The 19,040-nt window shown below is 43.2% G+C and overlaps 1 protein-coding gene across 2 annotated transcripts in view; it reads right to left on the bottom strand.

The window, feature by feature from the left end:
* TNXB (tenascin XB) overlaps positions 1-19,040 on the bottom strand; it is a 94,831-nt gene that overhangs the window by 46,995 nt on the left and 28,796 nt on the right. The window contains exons 3-7 of one of the 2 annotated variants that reach the window (XM_073641870.1): positions 11,878-14,253; positions 11,247-11,371; positions 10,855-11,005; positions 9,363-9,626; positions 2,855-5,362 (exon numbers count right to left, since the gene is read on the bottom strand). In XM_073641870.1, the coding sequence (XP_073497971.1) occupies positions 2,855-5,362; positions 9,363-9,626; positions 10,855-11,005; positions 11,247-11,371; positions 11,878-14,253 (5,424 nt within the window). The remainder of the gene's footprint in view (positions 1-2,854; positions 5,363-9,362; positions 9,627-10,854; positions 11,006-11,246; positions 11,372-11,877; positions 14,254-19,040) is intronic. The other variant, XM_073641871.1, reaches the window with a different exon arrangement.

Raw genomic sequence — 19,040 nt, 5'->3', positions numbered from 1 at the left:
TGCCCAGTGCATGCTATCCCTCCTTCACACCCCACATCGTACAGATACAATGGCGTCCAATAATTTCATGCCGAACAGAGAAATGCTCCATGCAGAACATGTGCACGACGACATGCTGTAAGCAGTGCTCATATATTGTTATGTATGTATATACGTGTACATCTCCGAGGGTACACACATAACAATATACACTAGTATTTATATCATATATACATACATCAGGTGTATGTATATTATACATATACTGCGATCATATACATATATACCATAGAATATACATATACAAAGATAATGACAGAAGGGCCCGGAAAGCAAAGATACATAGATCTGTCATTAATATATATATCATACGTACACGTATACCGCACATCTGGATGCATTCTCTGATCCCGGCACTAATATATGTATGCTTGAGATAAGACGTAGGCCGAAATCACCGAGCATACAGATATATGGCCGGCTGCGCTCCCATACACACTCATACGTCACTCTTTAACTATATGATATATATATATATACATTTGTGCGTTCACATTGCCTGAAGGGTAAAGGCGTTATCAGCAGGTCAGACGCGGTGCCATTGGCCATACGGTGAGCACACAGCGAGCGGCAGAGGGAGAGAGAGGCCTGTGAGGTAAAACTGTGGTGTTATTCATCGGTGAGTGGCTGACAGGGCAACAGACTGAGGGAAAACGAGAAAGAAATGAGGAAAATAAATGAGATAACATTCACCTACACGTTACGTTCCCTATTCTCAGTCTTCTGATGCGAATATATTCAGTTAGAGGGGCTGTCCACTTTAGTTAGAGACACTGAAAATAAGTTGATCACAGATCGATCGCCGGAGCACCAAGTGTTCAATTTCCCTACAGCACCACCACAGGTGAAATGAGGAATTACACTGTGTCCATTAAAATGAATGGGCTGTCCATGTAATATAGGGACATGTTGGGTCTTCCGGAGCGAGAATTGGTCTGTATGGTCATTCTCTGCTCTGGCTAACTGGTGGAGGTTCTGTATAGGGGCTACTCTCTATAAACACTTAAAAGGATTTTATTATTTTGTAAACACAAAGCTTAGGATTGGTTGCATGGACTTAAAAGTGACACCCATTTTTGTAAACATTTGTTACACCCCCTTTTGCGTTACTCCACAAGTGTGACAGCTCCTCTCAAGATAAAGAATATATCAATTCTGTGCTCCATGTGGATATAAATACAGTTAAAAGGGTTATTCCAAAAAATTGAATTATGCGCGATGCATAGCGTACAGGATGACTTGCTGAACGCTGGGTCTCCAGCGATCCTAAGATTGGGATCTCTGGAACCCAGAGAACGGAACTCTGAAGCTCCGACCTTGGACTCCACTCTGATGACTGTCTATGGGAACTGCCAAAAAGAGTCGAAAACAGTACTAGGTAACCCCATAAACAATCAATGGAGCGGAGGCCGAGCTTACACATCTCCACTACATTCAGGATGGGACTACAGAACCCATTCCTTGAGGTTCCAGAGCCCTGATCTCGGAATCACTGGTGAAACCCAATGGTTGGACCCTCAGCAATTAGCAAGTTATCCCGTATTCATTGGATAGATTTTTTCGGACTAATTTCTTCCAGCTAATGACATTAATACAGGGGCGTAACTTGAAGCTTTTGGGGCCTAATGCAAAATCTCCAACAGGTCCCTGAACTATAACTGTTCTTTATCATTAGTGGTCTTCACGTATGGACAGTTGGGCGTCTAGTCAACTGCTCCCACTATAATTAATTGATTATTTTTCATTGTTTAGCACTATGAGAAATTTGATTGGTATTACAACGGCTCAAGTAGACACCCCTTGTGATTGAATATTTATAAAAGTAGTTGTTTGGAGGGCCGTTCCAAATACATACAGTAGGGATTCAGGTTAGTCATTTAGTAGGGAACATGAGCATCTGTGATCAGCATTGTGGATCAATAATCAGCCTTGTAGCAATGGGTTAAAGCCAACAAATGGTTGCATGTTCCTCCACTGTTTAAGGAATTTTGCTGGCTTTCTATGAAAATTACCCTAATGCCTCAGGGAATGGAAAAAATAGTTGAGGACCCTATGGAGGACATGGAAACTTTCATTCTAGGACTTGATTGGGGTTTCTGTGGTCAGACCTCTATCAATTAGAGAGGTCCTACTTATCCTAGCAAGATCACTTGCTGCCACTTGATAGCCTCTTTAAGGGACAGTCCTCCTACATCCCTACTGCATATGTGAAAAAGTAACTGCCCCCATCGCTTGATCAAAATGTGTAAGAAATATAGAAAGCATGGAATAGCCCATAAGTCATCCTTCATACGGCTGCAAAAAAGGATGATAATGTGGCAAAACCAATTACCAAATAGAAGCTGGAAGTTAATATGGATGTTGGATAACTTCCTTAAACAAATCTAAAAATAATAAAAAAAAAACATTTATACATTTTATAAATTATATATAGAAATAGAATGGGGCTCTTCAATTTATGAGTGGACACCCAGGAGGAGCTACCAAACTATCCAAATTGTAGAATTTTTTTTTTATAAAAAGTTATAGCATCAAAACATAAAACAAAGATGGGATCAGGAAATAGGAGAAAGCACAAAAAGCCAGTTATACGGGAAGACCAATCAAGTAAGTGGGAAGGTGGACAAGAGAAGCAGGATAGTAAAACGTCATATAGTTTTCTAACAATAAAATAGTGGATTGATCTATTCAATATCAAGTGGCATTACCCCGTTAAGATACAGCTGATATGGGCAAGTAAAAAGATAAGCCAGTAGGCAGCCAGTAGAGCTTCAAAATAACCCAAGTGTTTCCTATACGCTAGCTTGCCCAGTACCTGTTTCAGCCACCAGTGAATAGGACTTGGATGAGCCGCCCCTCAGCATCCCATGTAGATCAAGTCTGTAGCTAGTTCCTGGAACTAAATCTCTGATTTCCACCTGCCTAACCCCTCTTTCCACTTCCATTCGATGAGGAGTTGCACCGGCAACTGGTGGCCATGGAATGTAAACGATGACTGCCTTGTCCCATATGAACCCAAGACCCTCTAATGATATTACAAGGCTAGTTGGGCTTCTCTGTTGTATGCTGGGTCTTCCTTGAGCCCCATGGCTTGGAACATTTAGAACAAATGGACTTTGTATGGGGCCAGTTTTACCTTGGTCTTCTCCAGACCCTACGATTTGATTGATCACGAAGGTCTCACCAGTGACATGTGTTGTTTCTCGTGTAGGGATCTGACTATTTGGCATAACCCCATCTACCAGCACTTTGTGTACAGTTTGTTCCTTCTCTACTCTATATATTTGGGTAGGTTTATGGGGAGATTTTTTTCTAGAGTTACTTAGATGTGTGCTAGATGCCTCGTCGCCATCATCAGTTTCTTCTTGTAGTTGTCTGTCATGAAAATGTGGATGTTCCTTTGCAATATGATCCGTTACAAATCCTGTATTAATTTGATCAACAACCAGAGGTTCAGTGGTGCCTAGTGCTTGTTCGTCACCTCCATGAATATTAATGGAATCATCAACGTTCACTGCACTGCTCCCTATTTTGGAGACAGAAATTGTCTTCTCTTTGGGTTCGTTATTGGTGCTGTCCAAGATAGTTTTCCTCTGAAGTTCATGGTTGCGAACATTTGAATTTGTTGAAATTTTCACAGTTTCTACTTCGATGTCTGAACTTTCTATTAATGTTTGTTTTTCCTTTCCATCTTCTGTTTTCTGCTTTGGTATTGTGCCCTTTTTTGATGGCGGCACTCTCTTTTTTGGCTCGGTAATTTTATCTGTTGTTGGTTTAGAAGCTTTTGATGAGTCCACCTCAGCTACAGTTTTTACATTGTCCTTTGAAATGGGAGCTCTTCCGATGCTATTTAGATTTTCACCTGTCTCTGAGACAGTCCCATATTCACCCATTGTTAGTATCATTGGAACATTTATGTCCCCAGCAGCTTCAACCCTTCCAAGTGTCTCTACATTGGGACTAATGGTTATGGTATGAGTGGAATCTGGTCTTCTCCCTAAACTGTCTTCTTCCCGCAAATCACTACTTTTTTTGTCTCCATAATGCATTTTATTATCACTTCTGGTGTTCCCAACATTGCCTCGTAATCGAGATGCCCCTTCAGGTTCTGAGTTTCCAGTGGCTCCTGGTGTCTTTTGAGGAAGACGATCATACACCATATCTGTAAAACTGTGAGGTTTCCATTTTACCAAATATAGAAAAATTGCCTTGGCCACAGATTCAACTGTCTGGTTGCCTCGGAGTGGGTATGAAGTGGCCCGGAGGTAACTTTCTAATCGCTGAATAAATGTCCCGTTATACATGGATAGCTTTTCGGGCAGGTTCTCAATTACAGCTTTTATTTGTGGGCCAAACATTTTAGTTTGAGTCTTAGGTTTTGTTGAGTGTGGTAGTTGTTGTCCATGTCCGTCCACCTCAACTGTCTCATTATACATTCCATTAATCTCGTCTCCACCTACATTTTTTTTTCTGGAAACATTGACAATTTTATTTACCTTAACTAATGTTGTGACATGCTTTTTGGATTTCGTGGGGTCTGTGGGATCATCTACGCTTTCTTCTCCTTTAACTCCAATCCTTACAGACTCCAAATGGCTCTCTGTTGGCGTTTCTGGGGCACCTCCATTTTTCAAAGTATGCAAAGGATCTGTGGTTGGTTTTTCGAGTGGTTTGGTTTGCAAGGACTCAAACTGCAAAACTTTTTCGGCAACAGTTGACCTATCTGACAACGGTCCACTGCCTGTAATACGCCCTTTACTGTGGATGCTAGTTGTTGAGTGTACATCTTCTGGTACTTCTGATTCTCCCGTATACACATTGATGGGGATTCTGGTCTTAGATGGCTCAAAATGTGTGATGTTTCTTGTGATTATCCACCTCTCAATTTTAGAACCTGGTAAGTTGCCTCTCCTGTCCAATGGCTTTAAATGTCTTAAGTCTTCATCTAACCTCTCTTTCATGACCACATCTTCATCTTGTCCATTCACTGGAATTTTTGAGGGATACTCTGGGTCATCATGTCCATGGTAGTTATCTACTGGGCTTCCTTTGCTCCGTTGTGTTTCATGTATAGTCGTGATGATAGTTTTGATGTTCTTTCGGGTGTGTAGGACACTAGTTTCTTTTTGGTTATCTGTAATCAATTCTTTACTATCCTCTTCTTCATCTCTGAAATGCTCGTTTTTGGGCAAGTTAGGGTGATATTGATTTCCCTGTATTGAAGGCTCTAAATTCATAGAAGTATCAAGTGTTTGAGAAATCTTGACTGGTCCATGCACTACGTGTTTCTCCTCCGCTGTCAGACGTTTCCGTTCCTCTCCAGCTAGTAAAGCACCAAATTGAAAAGATTAGAGTTATCCTGTTTGCAGTCAAAATGCAAGGATGAAAATAAATAAATGAAATTAAGAAATAAGACAATTCTGAAAATTGAAACTCATGTTAGCATATGGGTCAAAAGAAACAGATACGCATTCCTAAAAAAATATATATATTACACAATATATTACATTATTATTTTTGAGGAAATTGAAATGTATTAGTCTTGATGAATCTGGTGGAGTAAAATAAATTTGGATGAGTTTAAATGACCATTCACCAATACCCAAACATTGTGAAAGAATTTATACAGAGACATAAAAAGAGTGTAGTTGGCAATACACCAAGAAAGTATTGTGCTTACCAAATGCTCATAAAATCATGAAGACATCATGATGGGAATCAAACCCAAGCAGTTGTCTCTGTCTTATTAGGTCGTTTAGTGGTCACGGTCTTTAATTCTAGTGGATTCTGGTAGGAATCAAACCCAGGCAGTTGCCTCTGTCGTATTGGGGTGTTTGGTGGTCTGGACCTTCAATCTCATCGGATTCTGGTCAGAGTCAAACTTAAGCAGTTGCCTCTTGCATATTTGTTTTGCCCATTGGAATAGTACCATTACCAATGAGCAATCCAACACGTGTGGACGCAACAACTTGGCTTTAATTCCCACCAGGATCCACTTTGATGGAAGATCATTGAGTGACCCAATAGACCTTAATCAACTTCTTGTATTTAATAGAATTTCGACTAGAATTTCTTACGATTGAACATGGTTTCCATGCACCACTCTAAGGTACTATGTTCTATTACCATACACCACAGATATCTGCCTCTTTATGTTTTTGTATATGCTATTACTGAAGATTATCCAAGTTTCGAGACCTAGCTTTCTATCCTACCAGGTTTTTTTTTCTGACAACATATTGTTAGTATCAAATAACCATGGCTCTAACTACTCATTTGTCAGAGGTAGATGTCCAGATTGTAGTGCAGGAGATACTCCAGGATGTTTCACCTCACCACCAATATCTTCACATGTGAGGAAAGGATGCGTCACAGTTCTTTAATGTGTTAGCTCCTTCTAGTAAAATCTACGCAGGGAATAACTACCATCACAGCAAGAGCCCGCACCGGGCATACCTGAGGGGCCCAGTCCGTAGGCTCAATTGTCAGCGCAATCCAATAAGCACGGGTACCAGCTGTTTTATACAGCTGGCACCCTAGCCTAACCGCTGAGATCCGAGCTAGCTCTCATTGCACAAGTTTAATTTCTAAGATGTAAATCATGACATTTAATAAGATAGAAATGTGGAAAGGCGTCCTTTTCAATTCCGATGCATATGATTTCAGGGTGTCAATGGCATAGTTATAACAGCCAGGGGCCAGCATCTGCCATTATCTGCCTCTACAATACACTGAAACATTATAGTATCAAGTGATTGCAGGTTAATTTCCCCTAGGCAATATATATATATATATACATACAGTGGTTACGGAAAGTATTTAGACCCCTTTAAATTTTTCACTCTGTTTCATTGCAGCCATTTGGTAAATTCTAAAAAGTTAATTTTTTTCTCATTAAAGTCCACTCTGCACCCCATCTTGACTGAAAAAAAAACAGAAATGTAGAAACTTTTGAAAATTAATTAAAAAATAAAAACTGAAATATCACATGGTCATAAGTATTCAGACCCTTTGCTCAGTATTGAGTAGAAGCACCCTTTCGAGCTAGTACAGCCATGAGTCTTCTCGGGAATGATGCAACAAGTTTTTCACACCTGGATTTGGGGTTTCTCTGCCATTCTTCCTTGCAGATCCTCTCCAGTTCTGTCAGGTTGGATGGTGAACGTTGGTGGACAGCCATTTTCAGGTCTCTCCAGAGATGCTCAATTGGGTTTAGGTCAGGGCTCTGGCTGGACCAGTCAAGAATGGTCATAGAGTTGTTCTGAAGCCACTCCTTTGTTATTTTAGCTGTGTGCTTAAGGTCATTGTCTTGTTGGAAGGTGAACCTTTGGCCAAGTCTGAGGTCCAGAGCACTCTGGAAGAGGTTTTTATCCAGGATATCTCAGTACTTGGCCCTATTCATGTTTCCTTCAATTGCAACCAGTCGTCCTGTACCAGCAGCTGAAAAACACCCCCATAGCATGATGCGGCCACCACCATGTTTCACTGTTGGGATTATATTGGGCAGGTGATGAGCAGTGCCTGGTTTTCTCCACACATACTGCTTAGAATTATCACCAAAAAGTTCTATCTTCGTTTCATCAGACCAGAGAATCTTATTTCTCATAGTCTGGGAGTACTTCATGTTTTTTGAGCAAACTCTATGCGGGCTTTCATATGTCTTGCACTGAGGAGAGGCTTCCATCGGGCCACTCTGCCATAAAGGCCCGACTGGTGGAGGGCTGCAGTGATAGCTGACTTTGTGGAACTTTCTCCCATCTCCATACTGCATCTCTGGAGCTCAGCCACAGTGATCTTGGGGTTCTTCTTTACCTTTCTCACCAAGGCTCTTCTCCCACAATTGCTCAGTTTGGCTGGACAGCTAGGTCTAGGAAGACTTCTGGTGGTCAAAAACTTCTTCCATTTAAGGATTATGGAGTCCACTGTGCTCTTAGGAACCTTGAGTAATGCAGAAATTCTTTTGCAACCTTGGCCAGATCAGTGCCTTGCCACAATTCTGTCTCTGAGCTCCTTGGGAAGTTACTTTGAGCTCATGATTCTCATTTGGTCTGACATGCACTGTGAGGTCTTATATAGACAGGTGTGTGCCTTTCCAAATCAAGTCCTATCAGTTTAATTAAACACAGCTGGACTCCAATGAAGGAGTAGAACCATCTCAAGGAGGATCACTAGGAAATGGACAGCATGTGACTTAAATATGAGTGTCTGAGCAAAGGGTCTGAATACTTATATTTCAGTTTTTATTTTTTTATAAATGTGCAAAAATTTCTACATTCCTGTTTTTTTTTCAGTCAAGATGGGGTGCACAGTGTACTTTAATGAGAAAACAAAATTAACTTTTTAGAATTTACCAAATGGCGGCAATGAAACAAAGAGTGAAACATTTAAAGGGGTCGGAATACTTTCCGTACCCACTGTATATAAAAAAGAGTAACACACTTAACCGTCTGAACTAATAAAATATCATAATATTTTTCTATACTGAAATAAAAAAAAATATACAAAATGTTTTATGCTCACTTTGCCTTAAAAAATGGATTAAAAAGAGATCAGACACTAGAATTGACCACAAAATGGTAAAGGTAAATTCTGCAACTTGTACTGCAAAAAAACAAGCCCTGATACAACTCTGTCATTGGAAAAAATAAAAAAAGTTAAAGCTCTTGGAAAGTAAGGAGGATAAATCAAAAGCTGAGAGGAGCTTTGTCGCCCAAGAGTCCTTATAAACCTGGAGCCGGCCCTGAGTACAATACATGCAGACCATTTGGTTGCTTTAGGGACTTTGGATGGGGAAGGGTCAAGCCCAAGTTGGGCCTATCCCAGTTTGTCAGATTTTAGATTTCTAATTTTTTCCCATGAGACTTACACAAAAGGTACCAGAATGGCCCTCAATGTTAAAAACAATTGTGTAAAAACATCACAAATTCCAAGAAGCTTCAAAACTTCACAAGCACCATGCTTCTTCAAGTGTAATGGTCAAATTCGGTAGCTGGGGGTCATACATTTTCATCTAACTCAATGACAAAATACATATTGAAACCATTATAAAGTATTATGGGCTGTGGTTAGAGCTGCCGGGCCTGTAAATGAAGACCTGCAAAGAGAAGTCAATAGGGAGATTAGCCTTGTCCAAAATATCCTTCAAGAACCTCGATGAATTGCTACTGGAATCAGAAAAGTGGATTATATGGGGATAAAAAGGTAATTTGTGACTCTCATGACATAATCATGTGGTTATTTGTTACCCAGCAGTCACACATCCATGCCTAATACACTCTTGTGATTCTTCGTCTCACCCGTCCCCTCTCCTCCCTTTGTTTCACCTGTAGTTCCGGTGATCTTGGCATCTTGACTATGCTCCTGTCCTTTCTCGGCCCTCAGGAGGACTCTGTATTCAGTGTTGTCAACCAGGCTGTTTACTCTGATCCTATCAGCCTTTCCAGGGACCCTCAATTTCCTTTCCTTCCCACTGGGGTGAATGAGGGTCACAATGAATCGATCAGGAATAGACTGAGGTCTTTCCCATCGTAGGAGTAGAGTAGAATAGGTGACCTCGGCGACCCGTAAACCACGAGGAGTCTCAATCTCTAAAACAAGGAACACGACAAATAGCTCACAACATAGGACAATCCTAAAGGTATTTTTAGTCCCAAAGCCATGCATTTAGGTAAAAAAAAGTCACCAAAACTTCACAACTTTTTTTAAGTGAGACTGAAGACTGTATATAAAATTATCTTGGCCAAACCAACATGAGTAGAATATCAATACTTAGATTCAATGACTTATACATGAAGCATGATCAAGACTTATCTATGAATGTGGTCATGGCTGACACATCTTGCCAGCCAAGCAGGTAATACCAATGGACCCAACTCCTCAAAGGCTCAGTTCACCTCTATGAGTGGTTATTGTTTATCTCTTTTATGACATTAGTGTATAGATAGCTGAAGGCATTTCACATGGCGTCTGGTTATCATAGAAGGGGCTCCTCCTAAGTCTTGAGACCCCTCGTTAAACACTAAAACAGAGAGCTGCTCTTTAAGAGTGATCTCCACTCAAGTGTTCTCACTATGTTCATGCCACATAAGTTTTATAGCAGCCACTAGAGGGCACAAAATAAGGCAGGTATTATTTTTTTTCACTGTAGCCTTCTTTTTGGCTTTGCAGTGTAGACAGGGACAGAATCATCAGAGTCATCTCAAGAGCTTTGGTAAGGTTAATGACAGCTCTGTTGCTGGAGGATTAGATTTGGCAGAATAATAAAATCATACCCACTCCTCCAGGTCTTCTACCATTCACAGGTCTTTGAGGGGACTTTTCTCAAAGGAGAAAATCCATTCATACCCTGCCTCTGATCATAATAATATATATATGTAAAAAATAAACTTAATAGACCGCTCTTGGCCCCTAAGAGAAGCCACATGTTGGTATTGTTAAATGAAATTAAAGTCACATGGGCGCCCATGTGTATTTCTTCAAATATAGTTTGAGAGGGCAAACGTGAGTTGTTCAATTTCCAAATATTTTCAGAAGTCTATTTTCTTCTGTTTTGCTAAATTCATATTTTTTCCCTTACAACATATTCTGGGCGACGGATCCAAGCTATTTTGGATTGATCCAATATTTCCACCAATAAAGATTTAACTGTGGAACACATCGCGCTCTAACAATTAGCCTGTCAATGAGAAATACAGATCCTGGCAAACGCCAGGTTGGCCCATTGTACAAAGCTCATGTCTTGCCTCTGTTGACTTCTTTGCATTGACCCATCTGTCCCCTCTGCGTTACACTGACTCATGCCTATATTATACTCACTTGTTGTAGCTGTTATGGATGTTTCGGGACCCAGGGTCGAGCCTTTACGAGGTTGCATATTTATGATATATTCTTCTGCTGGAGCAAGACCAACCTGATGATATGTGGTCAATGAGCCATCGATGGTATTGGTTATGACACCATTTTCCTTCTGTAGCGTAAATGAGAAACTGTCTAAATTTTTGATGGAAACATTACATGAGAGAAAAAAAAAATCTCTACCAGGGCTACCACTTGGAATTATAGGCTTCCTTACTGTTCTTCCACCCTCCATTTTTAGCCCATGGACCTTCTAAAGACTCAACTCATGTATTGTCATGCTCTCAAAATGAAAATAGCTTTTTCTGTTTGGGCAACATAATTATTTTGTGGACTTTTCCAGGTTGTCCTACCTTGGTCTTAAAAGTGATAACATATGAGTCTGGTTCGGAAGGAGGTTGGTCCCACTCCAAGGTGATGGCTGACTCTTCTTGTAAGGTCACACGAAAGCCGGTGACATCAAATACTTCTGTAGCTTCTATAAACAGTAAAAGTCATTAATTTTTAGGGGAGCTTTATGCTGATTGTATTCTTTATGACAAGTAGATCTTACACATCATATCTTTAGTAGAATAGTGGATGACCTAAAATTAGGATGGGGCAGAAAGAATAAGACCATTTTTAGGTTGAGGTTTTGACATATGTATTCACCAAAAACTTAATGGTGCTCAGAAGGGCCAAAAGGGGTGCAATAATGATAGATCAAGCCAGGTTGGTGCAAGCACCCTCGCTTTGCCCATGGGTATTGTGAAATTACTGTTGTGGGAGGGATGCTCTGCCCCAACAATGTTACAAGGGAAAGAGCAGATGGTAGGCAAGTAATGGGTGAACCAAAATCAGGAGTCACCCAAACCAGGACGAGGGCAAATTTTGATTATTCCTTTGGGGTGTGCATATAGTATAATCTTGACACATTGACCCTTGTCTCACAAATCTAGGTAGGATAATCTGCATCTAGTTTTAAGGACTTGCCAAAGAACTTACCCAATGAGCAGTCAGGACCACTGAAGCCCTTCTTACATACACAGATCCCACTTGTACATTTTCCCCGTCCACTACAATTTCCTGGACAACCCCTGGTTCCACAGACAGGCCCGATGTAACCAGGATTGCAGACACATTTCCCGTTCACGCACTGTCCATTATTGTTGCAGTTTCTGGGGCAAGCTTTAGAGCCACAATCGGTCCCTGTGAATCCAGAATGACAGATGCAGACACCATCTTCACAACGTCCATGAGCGTGACAATTTTCTGGACAAGCTCTAGATCCACAGTCCAAACCTGAAAATCCAGGATTACACACGCATTTTCCGTCATCACACCTCCCTTGGTTATGACAGTTCTCTGGGCATGTTCTAGAGCTGCAATCTGGACCAGTATACCCAGAATCACAGTCACACACTCCGTCGTCACATCGGCCTTGGTTCGAACATTCGTTGAGGCAAGTTTTGAGTCCACAGTCTATATCGGTGTATCCAGGATCACACTGGCATATCCCATCATCACAATATCCCCGATTGCTGCAGTCATTGGGACACGATCTTGACTCACAGTATGTTCCAGCATATCCAGAGTCACAGACACACTTTCCATCATCACACCTCCCACGATCGTTGCAGTCATCTGGACATGTTCTAGCTCCACAGTCGATGCCGGTGTAACCAGAATCACAAACACACTGGCCATCTTCACACCGACCTTGGTTGTTGCAATCTTTGGGACAAGTTCTAGAGCCACAGTCTAGACCTGTGAATCCAACGGCACAGACACATTTCCCGTCTACACATTTGCCCCGATTGTGGCAATCATTGGGACATGTTCTAGACTCACAATCTTGACCTGTGTATCCATGCTCACAAATACAAACTCCATTATCACACCGACCACGGTTGTGGCAGTCATTTGGGCATGTCCTAGTGCCACAGTCTACACCAGTAAATCCATAATCGCAAATGCATGCTCCATCTTCACAGTGGCCCCGATCATAGCAATTGTTGGGACAAGTTTTAGTGCCACAATCTAGACCAGTATATCCAGATTCACAAAAGCATACCCCACCTTCACATCGACCTCTGTCATGACAGTTTTTGGGACAAGTCCTGACACTGCAGTCCACTCCTGTGTAGCCAGGGGAGCAGACGCACATTCCCCTCATGCAGCGACCATGCTGAGTACATTCAGCTGGACATGATCTGGTCCCGCAAACAGGACCAACGAAGCCAGTATTACAGATACACTTGCCATTGATACACTGTCCATTTCCACTACAGTTCTTCGGACAAGCTTTAGACCCACAATCTGCTCCAGAAAATCCAGCATTACAGATACATACTCCATCTTCACATCGGCCTCGATTGTGACATTTGTTGGGGCAGGTTCTAGATTTGCAGTCCACTCCTGTGTATCCAGAATGGCAGATGCATTGACCGTCCTCACACCTGCCCTGGTTGTTACAGTCATTGGGGCAAGTCCTGATCTCACAATCGGTCCCGGTGAACCCTGGATTACAGATGCATTCTCCGTCCTCACATCGACCACGTTTTTCACATTCTTCAGAGCAGATCCTGATCCCACAATCTGGACCGACAAATCCAGGGTCACATACGCACTTACCGGAAATACATTGGCCTTGCTCATTGCAGTCCTCAGGACATGCTCTATAGGCACAATCCTCTCCAAAAAAACCACTGTTACAAAGGCAAACTCCATCTTCACATCTGCCATTGCCTTTGCAGTCATTAAGACATGTTCTAATACTGCAGTCTGGACCTGTAAATCCAGTGTCGCAAACACAAACTCCATCTTCACAATCACCGCGGCCTTGGCAATTACTGGGGCAGCCTCTCGAGCTGCAGTCCTCCCCGAAGAAGCCTACACTGCAGACACAAACTCCATCTTTACATACTCCTCGATTAAGGCAGTTCCTGGGACAGGTTCTTGTACCACAATCTGGGCCGGAATATCCAGAATGACAGACGCAGACTCCTCCTTCACACCTCCCGTGATTCATGCAGTTTTTGGGACAGGTTTTGGAGCTGCAGTCTTCACCAGCGTATCCAGAATCACACACACAAGCTCCATCTTCACACCGTCCATGATAGTTACAGTTGTTGGGGCAAGCTTTAAAACCACAAGACAGTCCGGAGAATCCCTTGAAGCAGATGCACCGGCCCTTCACACATTGGCCTTGGTCATTGCAGTCTTCGGGGCAGGTTTTTAGTTGGCATTTGTCCCCCATAAAACCATCCTTGCACTGGCATTCTCCATTCACACAGGTACCATGAGCGTCTCCACCGCAACCCCCGGGGCAATCCTCCGCCGTCTGGGCACAGGGAGGGGGCTTCAGGCTGGCGGGGTCATCTGGAAAAAAAGAAACCACATTACTAAATGGCAGAGAAGACTGCGAGGCAAGAGATAACGGGAGGAAACGTTACGCAGGGGAGAAAACTATGGCATTTATATCGGTTTATCTAATATCTATCCATCTATCAACTTTGTATATGTGTCATCTACAGTATCTAACTATCATTATCCAATATATGTCTATAGTTTTTTGTTTTATCTATCTCAAATTTATTTATCTACCTATTTATCTAATATTTATCTATTTCCTAGCTTTTTACCTAGCCATGAATATATCTAATATTTATCTATCAAGTTTTAGATGTATTATCTATTATCTATCTATCTATCATGTATCTATTATCTATCTATTATCTATCTATCATCTATCTATCTATCTATCATCTATCTATCTATCTATCATCTATCTATCTATCTATTATCTATCTATTATCTATCATCTATCTATTATCTATCTATCTATCATCTATCTATTATCTATTATCTATCATCTATCTATTATCTATCTATTATCAATTATCTATCTATCATCTATCTATTATCTATCTATCATCTATCTCTCTATTATCTATCTATCATCTATCTATTATCTATCTATTATCTATATCTATCATCTATCTATTATCTATCATCTATCTATCATCTATCTATCTATCATCTATCTATTATCTATCTATCATCTATCTATTATCTATTATCTATCATCTATCTATTATCTATCTATTATCTATCTATCATCTATCTATTATCTATCATCTATCTATTATCTATCTATCTATCATCTATCTATTATCTATTATCTATCATCTATCTATTATCTATCTATTATCAATTATCTATCTATCATCTATCTATTATCTATCTATCATCTATCTCTCTATTATCTATCTATCATCTATCTATTATCTATCTATTATCTATATCTATCATCTATCTATTATCTATCATCTATCTATCATCTATCTATCTATCATCTATCTATTATCTATCTATCATCTATCTATTATCTATTATCTATCATCTATCTATTATCTATCTATTATCTATCTATCATCTATCTATTATCTATCATCTATCTATTATCTATCTATCATCTATTTATTATCTATCTATTATCTATCTATCATCTATCTATTATCTATCATCTATCTATTATCTATCTATTATCTATCTATTATCTATCTATTATCTATCATCTATCTATTATCTATCTATCTATCTATCTATCTATCTATCTATCTATCTATCTATCTATCTATCTATCTATCTATCTATCCTTCCAGGTGACATGCCTTATAACAGGACACTTTAAGGACTCGTCTTAACCATTAGTGATATCGTATGTAAAATGTGCTAAATCATCAAAAAAAGAATGGGTCAGAAATCCATGAATAAACATGAGCTCCATATCCAAAGCAAACAGCGACTTGTCATACATAACACTTCAGCATCATGACAGCCGGAATTACAGTCGGCCGGGGGCCCAGATAACCTCGCCTGCATTGTGTCTGCCGCATATACGTATAAGTGTCTGATGACAGCCAATAATAAGGGCGCAAGGGTTTGTGAGATGGGATTTAGACTCTCAGTATCTGCAAAATTCCCTCAAAAATTACTAAATTAAACTATAACAATAATTAATGTGAATTACCTAATGTAAATGGCGCCGTTCTCCTGAATCCGGCGATGTTTTTCTTTTCTTCCTACTCCTCTCCGTTCCTGAGATATGATCTTCTCTTCCCTTAAGCCAACTGGGCGTGGTCATCGAGGAGAAATGCTGAGGACTACGCCCAGTTGATTAAAAAGACTGTATTTATATACAAGGAAGAGGAGGCCATATCTCAGGAATGGAGCGGCGCAGGAAGAAAAGAAAAACTACACCAGATTCAGGAGAACAGCGGCTTTTACACCAGGTAAAAATGTTCTAATCTTTTGCAACTGACAGGTCCTCTTTAAGGTGAAGATTGCACAATAGCCCTAATCAAAACTAATGGAGACATAATGGAATCACACCGCTGTCCCAAAACCTGATCATGACTCCTGTACTCCCCCTAGTGGTGGGGGAACACAAAAGTGCCATCGCGGGAGAAGAAGAGAAAAGGGTTTTTTTTAACATCTGCTGTTTAAAAAAAAATAAGTTGGAAACCCCCTTTAAAGTAAATCTTTGTAGGAATTTGGAGCTTTACAATAGGAATGAGACGGCAGACGGGAACATGGAAGGATTTTGATCTTACGTTGAAGTTTAGTTCATCGTCTTCGTAACATTAAACAGGAACAAATCAGTCACTGACTCAGCGGATTGTAAAAACTTTCTTCCAAAAAGTGAAGAAGTGTATGAGCCGCCCCAGCGCCTCCACCAGCCGATCACACCTGATAGAAGTGTATGAGCCGCCCCCAGCGCCTCCACCAGCCGATCACACCTGATAGAAGTGTATGAGCCGCCCCCAGCGCCTCCACAAGCCGATCACACCTGATAGAAGTGTATGAGCCGCCCCCAGCGCCTCCACCAGCCGATCACACCTGATAGAAGTGTATGAGCCGCCCCCAGCGCCTCCACCAGCCGATCACACCTGATAGAAGTGTATGAGCCGCCCCCAGCGCCTCCACCAGCCGATCACACCTGATAGAAGTGTATGAGCCGCCCCCAGCGCCTCCACCAGCCGATCACACCTGATATAAGTGTATGAGCCGCCCCAGCGCCTCCACCAGCCGATCACACCTGATAGAAGTGTATGAGCCGCCCCCAGCGCCTCCACCAGCCGATCAGACCTGATAGAAGTGTATGAGCCGCCCCCAGCGCCTCCACCAGCCGATCACACCTGATAGAAGTGTATGAGCCGCCCCCAGCGCCTCCACCAGCCGATCACACCTGATAGAAGTGTATGAGCCGCCCCCAGCGCCTCCACCAGCCGATCACACCTGATAGAAGTGTATGAGCCGCCCCCAGTGCCTCCACCAGCCGATCACACCTGATAGAAGTGTATGAGCCGCCCCCAGCGCCTCCACCAGCCGATCACACCTGATAGAAGTGTATGAGCCGCCCCAGCGCCTCCACCAGCCGATCACACCTGATAGAAGTGTATGAGCCGCCCCCAGCGCCTCCACCAGCCGATCACACCTGATAGAAGTGTATGAGCCGCCCCCAGCGCCTCCACCAGCCGATCACACCTGATAGAAGTGTATGAGCCGCCCCCAGCGCCTCCACCAGCCGATCACACCTGATAGAAGTGTATGAGCCGCCCCGAGCGCCTCCACCAGCCGATCACACCTGATAGAAGTGTATGAGCCGCCCCGAGCGACTCCACCAGCCGATCACACCTGATAGAAGTGTATGACCCGCCCCCAGCGCCTCCACCAGCCGATCACACCTGATAGAAGTGTATGAGCCGCCCCCAGCGCCTCCACAAGCCGATCACACCTGATAGAAGTGTATGAGCTGCCCCCAGCGCCTCCACCAGCCGATCACACATGATAGAAGTGTATGAGCCGCCCCCAGCGCCTCCACCAGCCGATCACACCTGATAGAAGTGTATGAGCCACCCCCAGCGCCTCCACAAGCCGATCACACCTGATAGAAGTGTATGAGCCGCCCCCAGCGCCTCCACCAGCCGATCACACCTGATAGAAGTGTATGAGCCGCCCCCAGCGCCTCCACCAGCCGATCACACCTGATAGAAGTGTATGAGCCACCCCCAGCACCGCCACCAGCCGATCACACCTGATAGAAGTGTATGAGCCGCCCACAGTGTCTCCACCAGCCGATCACACCTGATAGAAGTGTATGAGCCGCCGCCAGCACCGCCACCAGCCGATCACACCTGATAGAAGTGTATGAGCCGCCCCCAGCGCCTCCACAAGCCGATCACACCTGATAGAAGTGTATGAGCCGCCACCAGCACCGCCACCAGCCGATCACACCTGATAGAAGTGTATGAGCCGCCCCCAGCGCCTCCACCAGCCGATCACACCTGATAGAAGTGTATGAGCCGCCCCCAGCGCCTCCACCAGCCGATCACACCTGATAGAAGTGTATGAGCCGCCCCCAGCGCCTCCACCAGCCGATCACACCTGATAGAAGTGTATGAGCCGCCCCCAGCGCCTCCACCAGCCGATCACACCTGATAGAAGTGTATGAGCCGCCCCCAGCGCCTCCACCAGCCGATCACATCTGATAGAAGTGTATGAGCCGCCCCCAGCGCCTCCACCAGCCGATCACACCTGATAGAAGTGTATGAGCCGCCCCAGCGCCTCCACCAGCCGATCACACCTGATAGAAGTGTATGAGCCGCCCCCAGCGCCTCCACCAGCCGATCACACCTGATAGAAGTGTATGAGCCGCCCCCAGCGCCTCCACCAGCCGATCACACCTGATAGAAGTGTATGAGCCGCCCCCAGCGCCTCCACAAGCCGATCACACCTGATAGAAGTGTATGAGCCGCCCCCAGCGCCTCCACCAGCCGATCACACCTGATAGAAGTGTATGAGCCGCCCCGAGCGCCTCCACCAGCCGATCACACCTGATAGAAGTGTATGAGCCGCCCCGAGCGCCTCCACCAGCCGATCACACCTGATAGAAGTGTATGAGCCGCCCCGAGCGACTCCACAAGCCGATCACACCTGATAGAAGTGTATGAGCCGCCCCCAGCGCCTCCACCAGCCGATCACACCTGATAGAAGTGTATGAGCCGCCCCAGCGCCTCCACCAGCCGATCACACCTGATAGAAGTGTATGAGCCGCCCCCAGCGCCTTCACCAGCCGATCACACCTGATAGAAGTGTATGAG

Source organism: Phyllobates terribilis, unplaced genomic scaffold (assembly GCF_046119375.1).
Source record: "Phyllobates terribilis strain yellow unplaced genomic scaffold, ASM4611937v1 Scaffold_7__3_contigs__length_470593459, whole genome shotgun sequence".
In the NCBI taxonomy this organism is placed as follows: Eukaryota; Metazoa; Chordata; class Amphibia; order Anura; family Dendrobatidae; genus Phyllobates; species Phyllobates terribilis.
The sequence above is the reverse complement of the archived record's forward strand: the minus strand, read 5'-3'. Positions and strand labels throughout refer to the sequence as shown.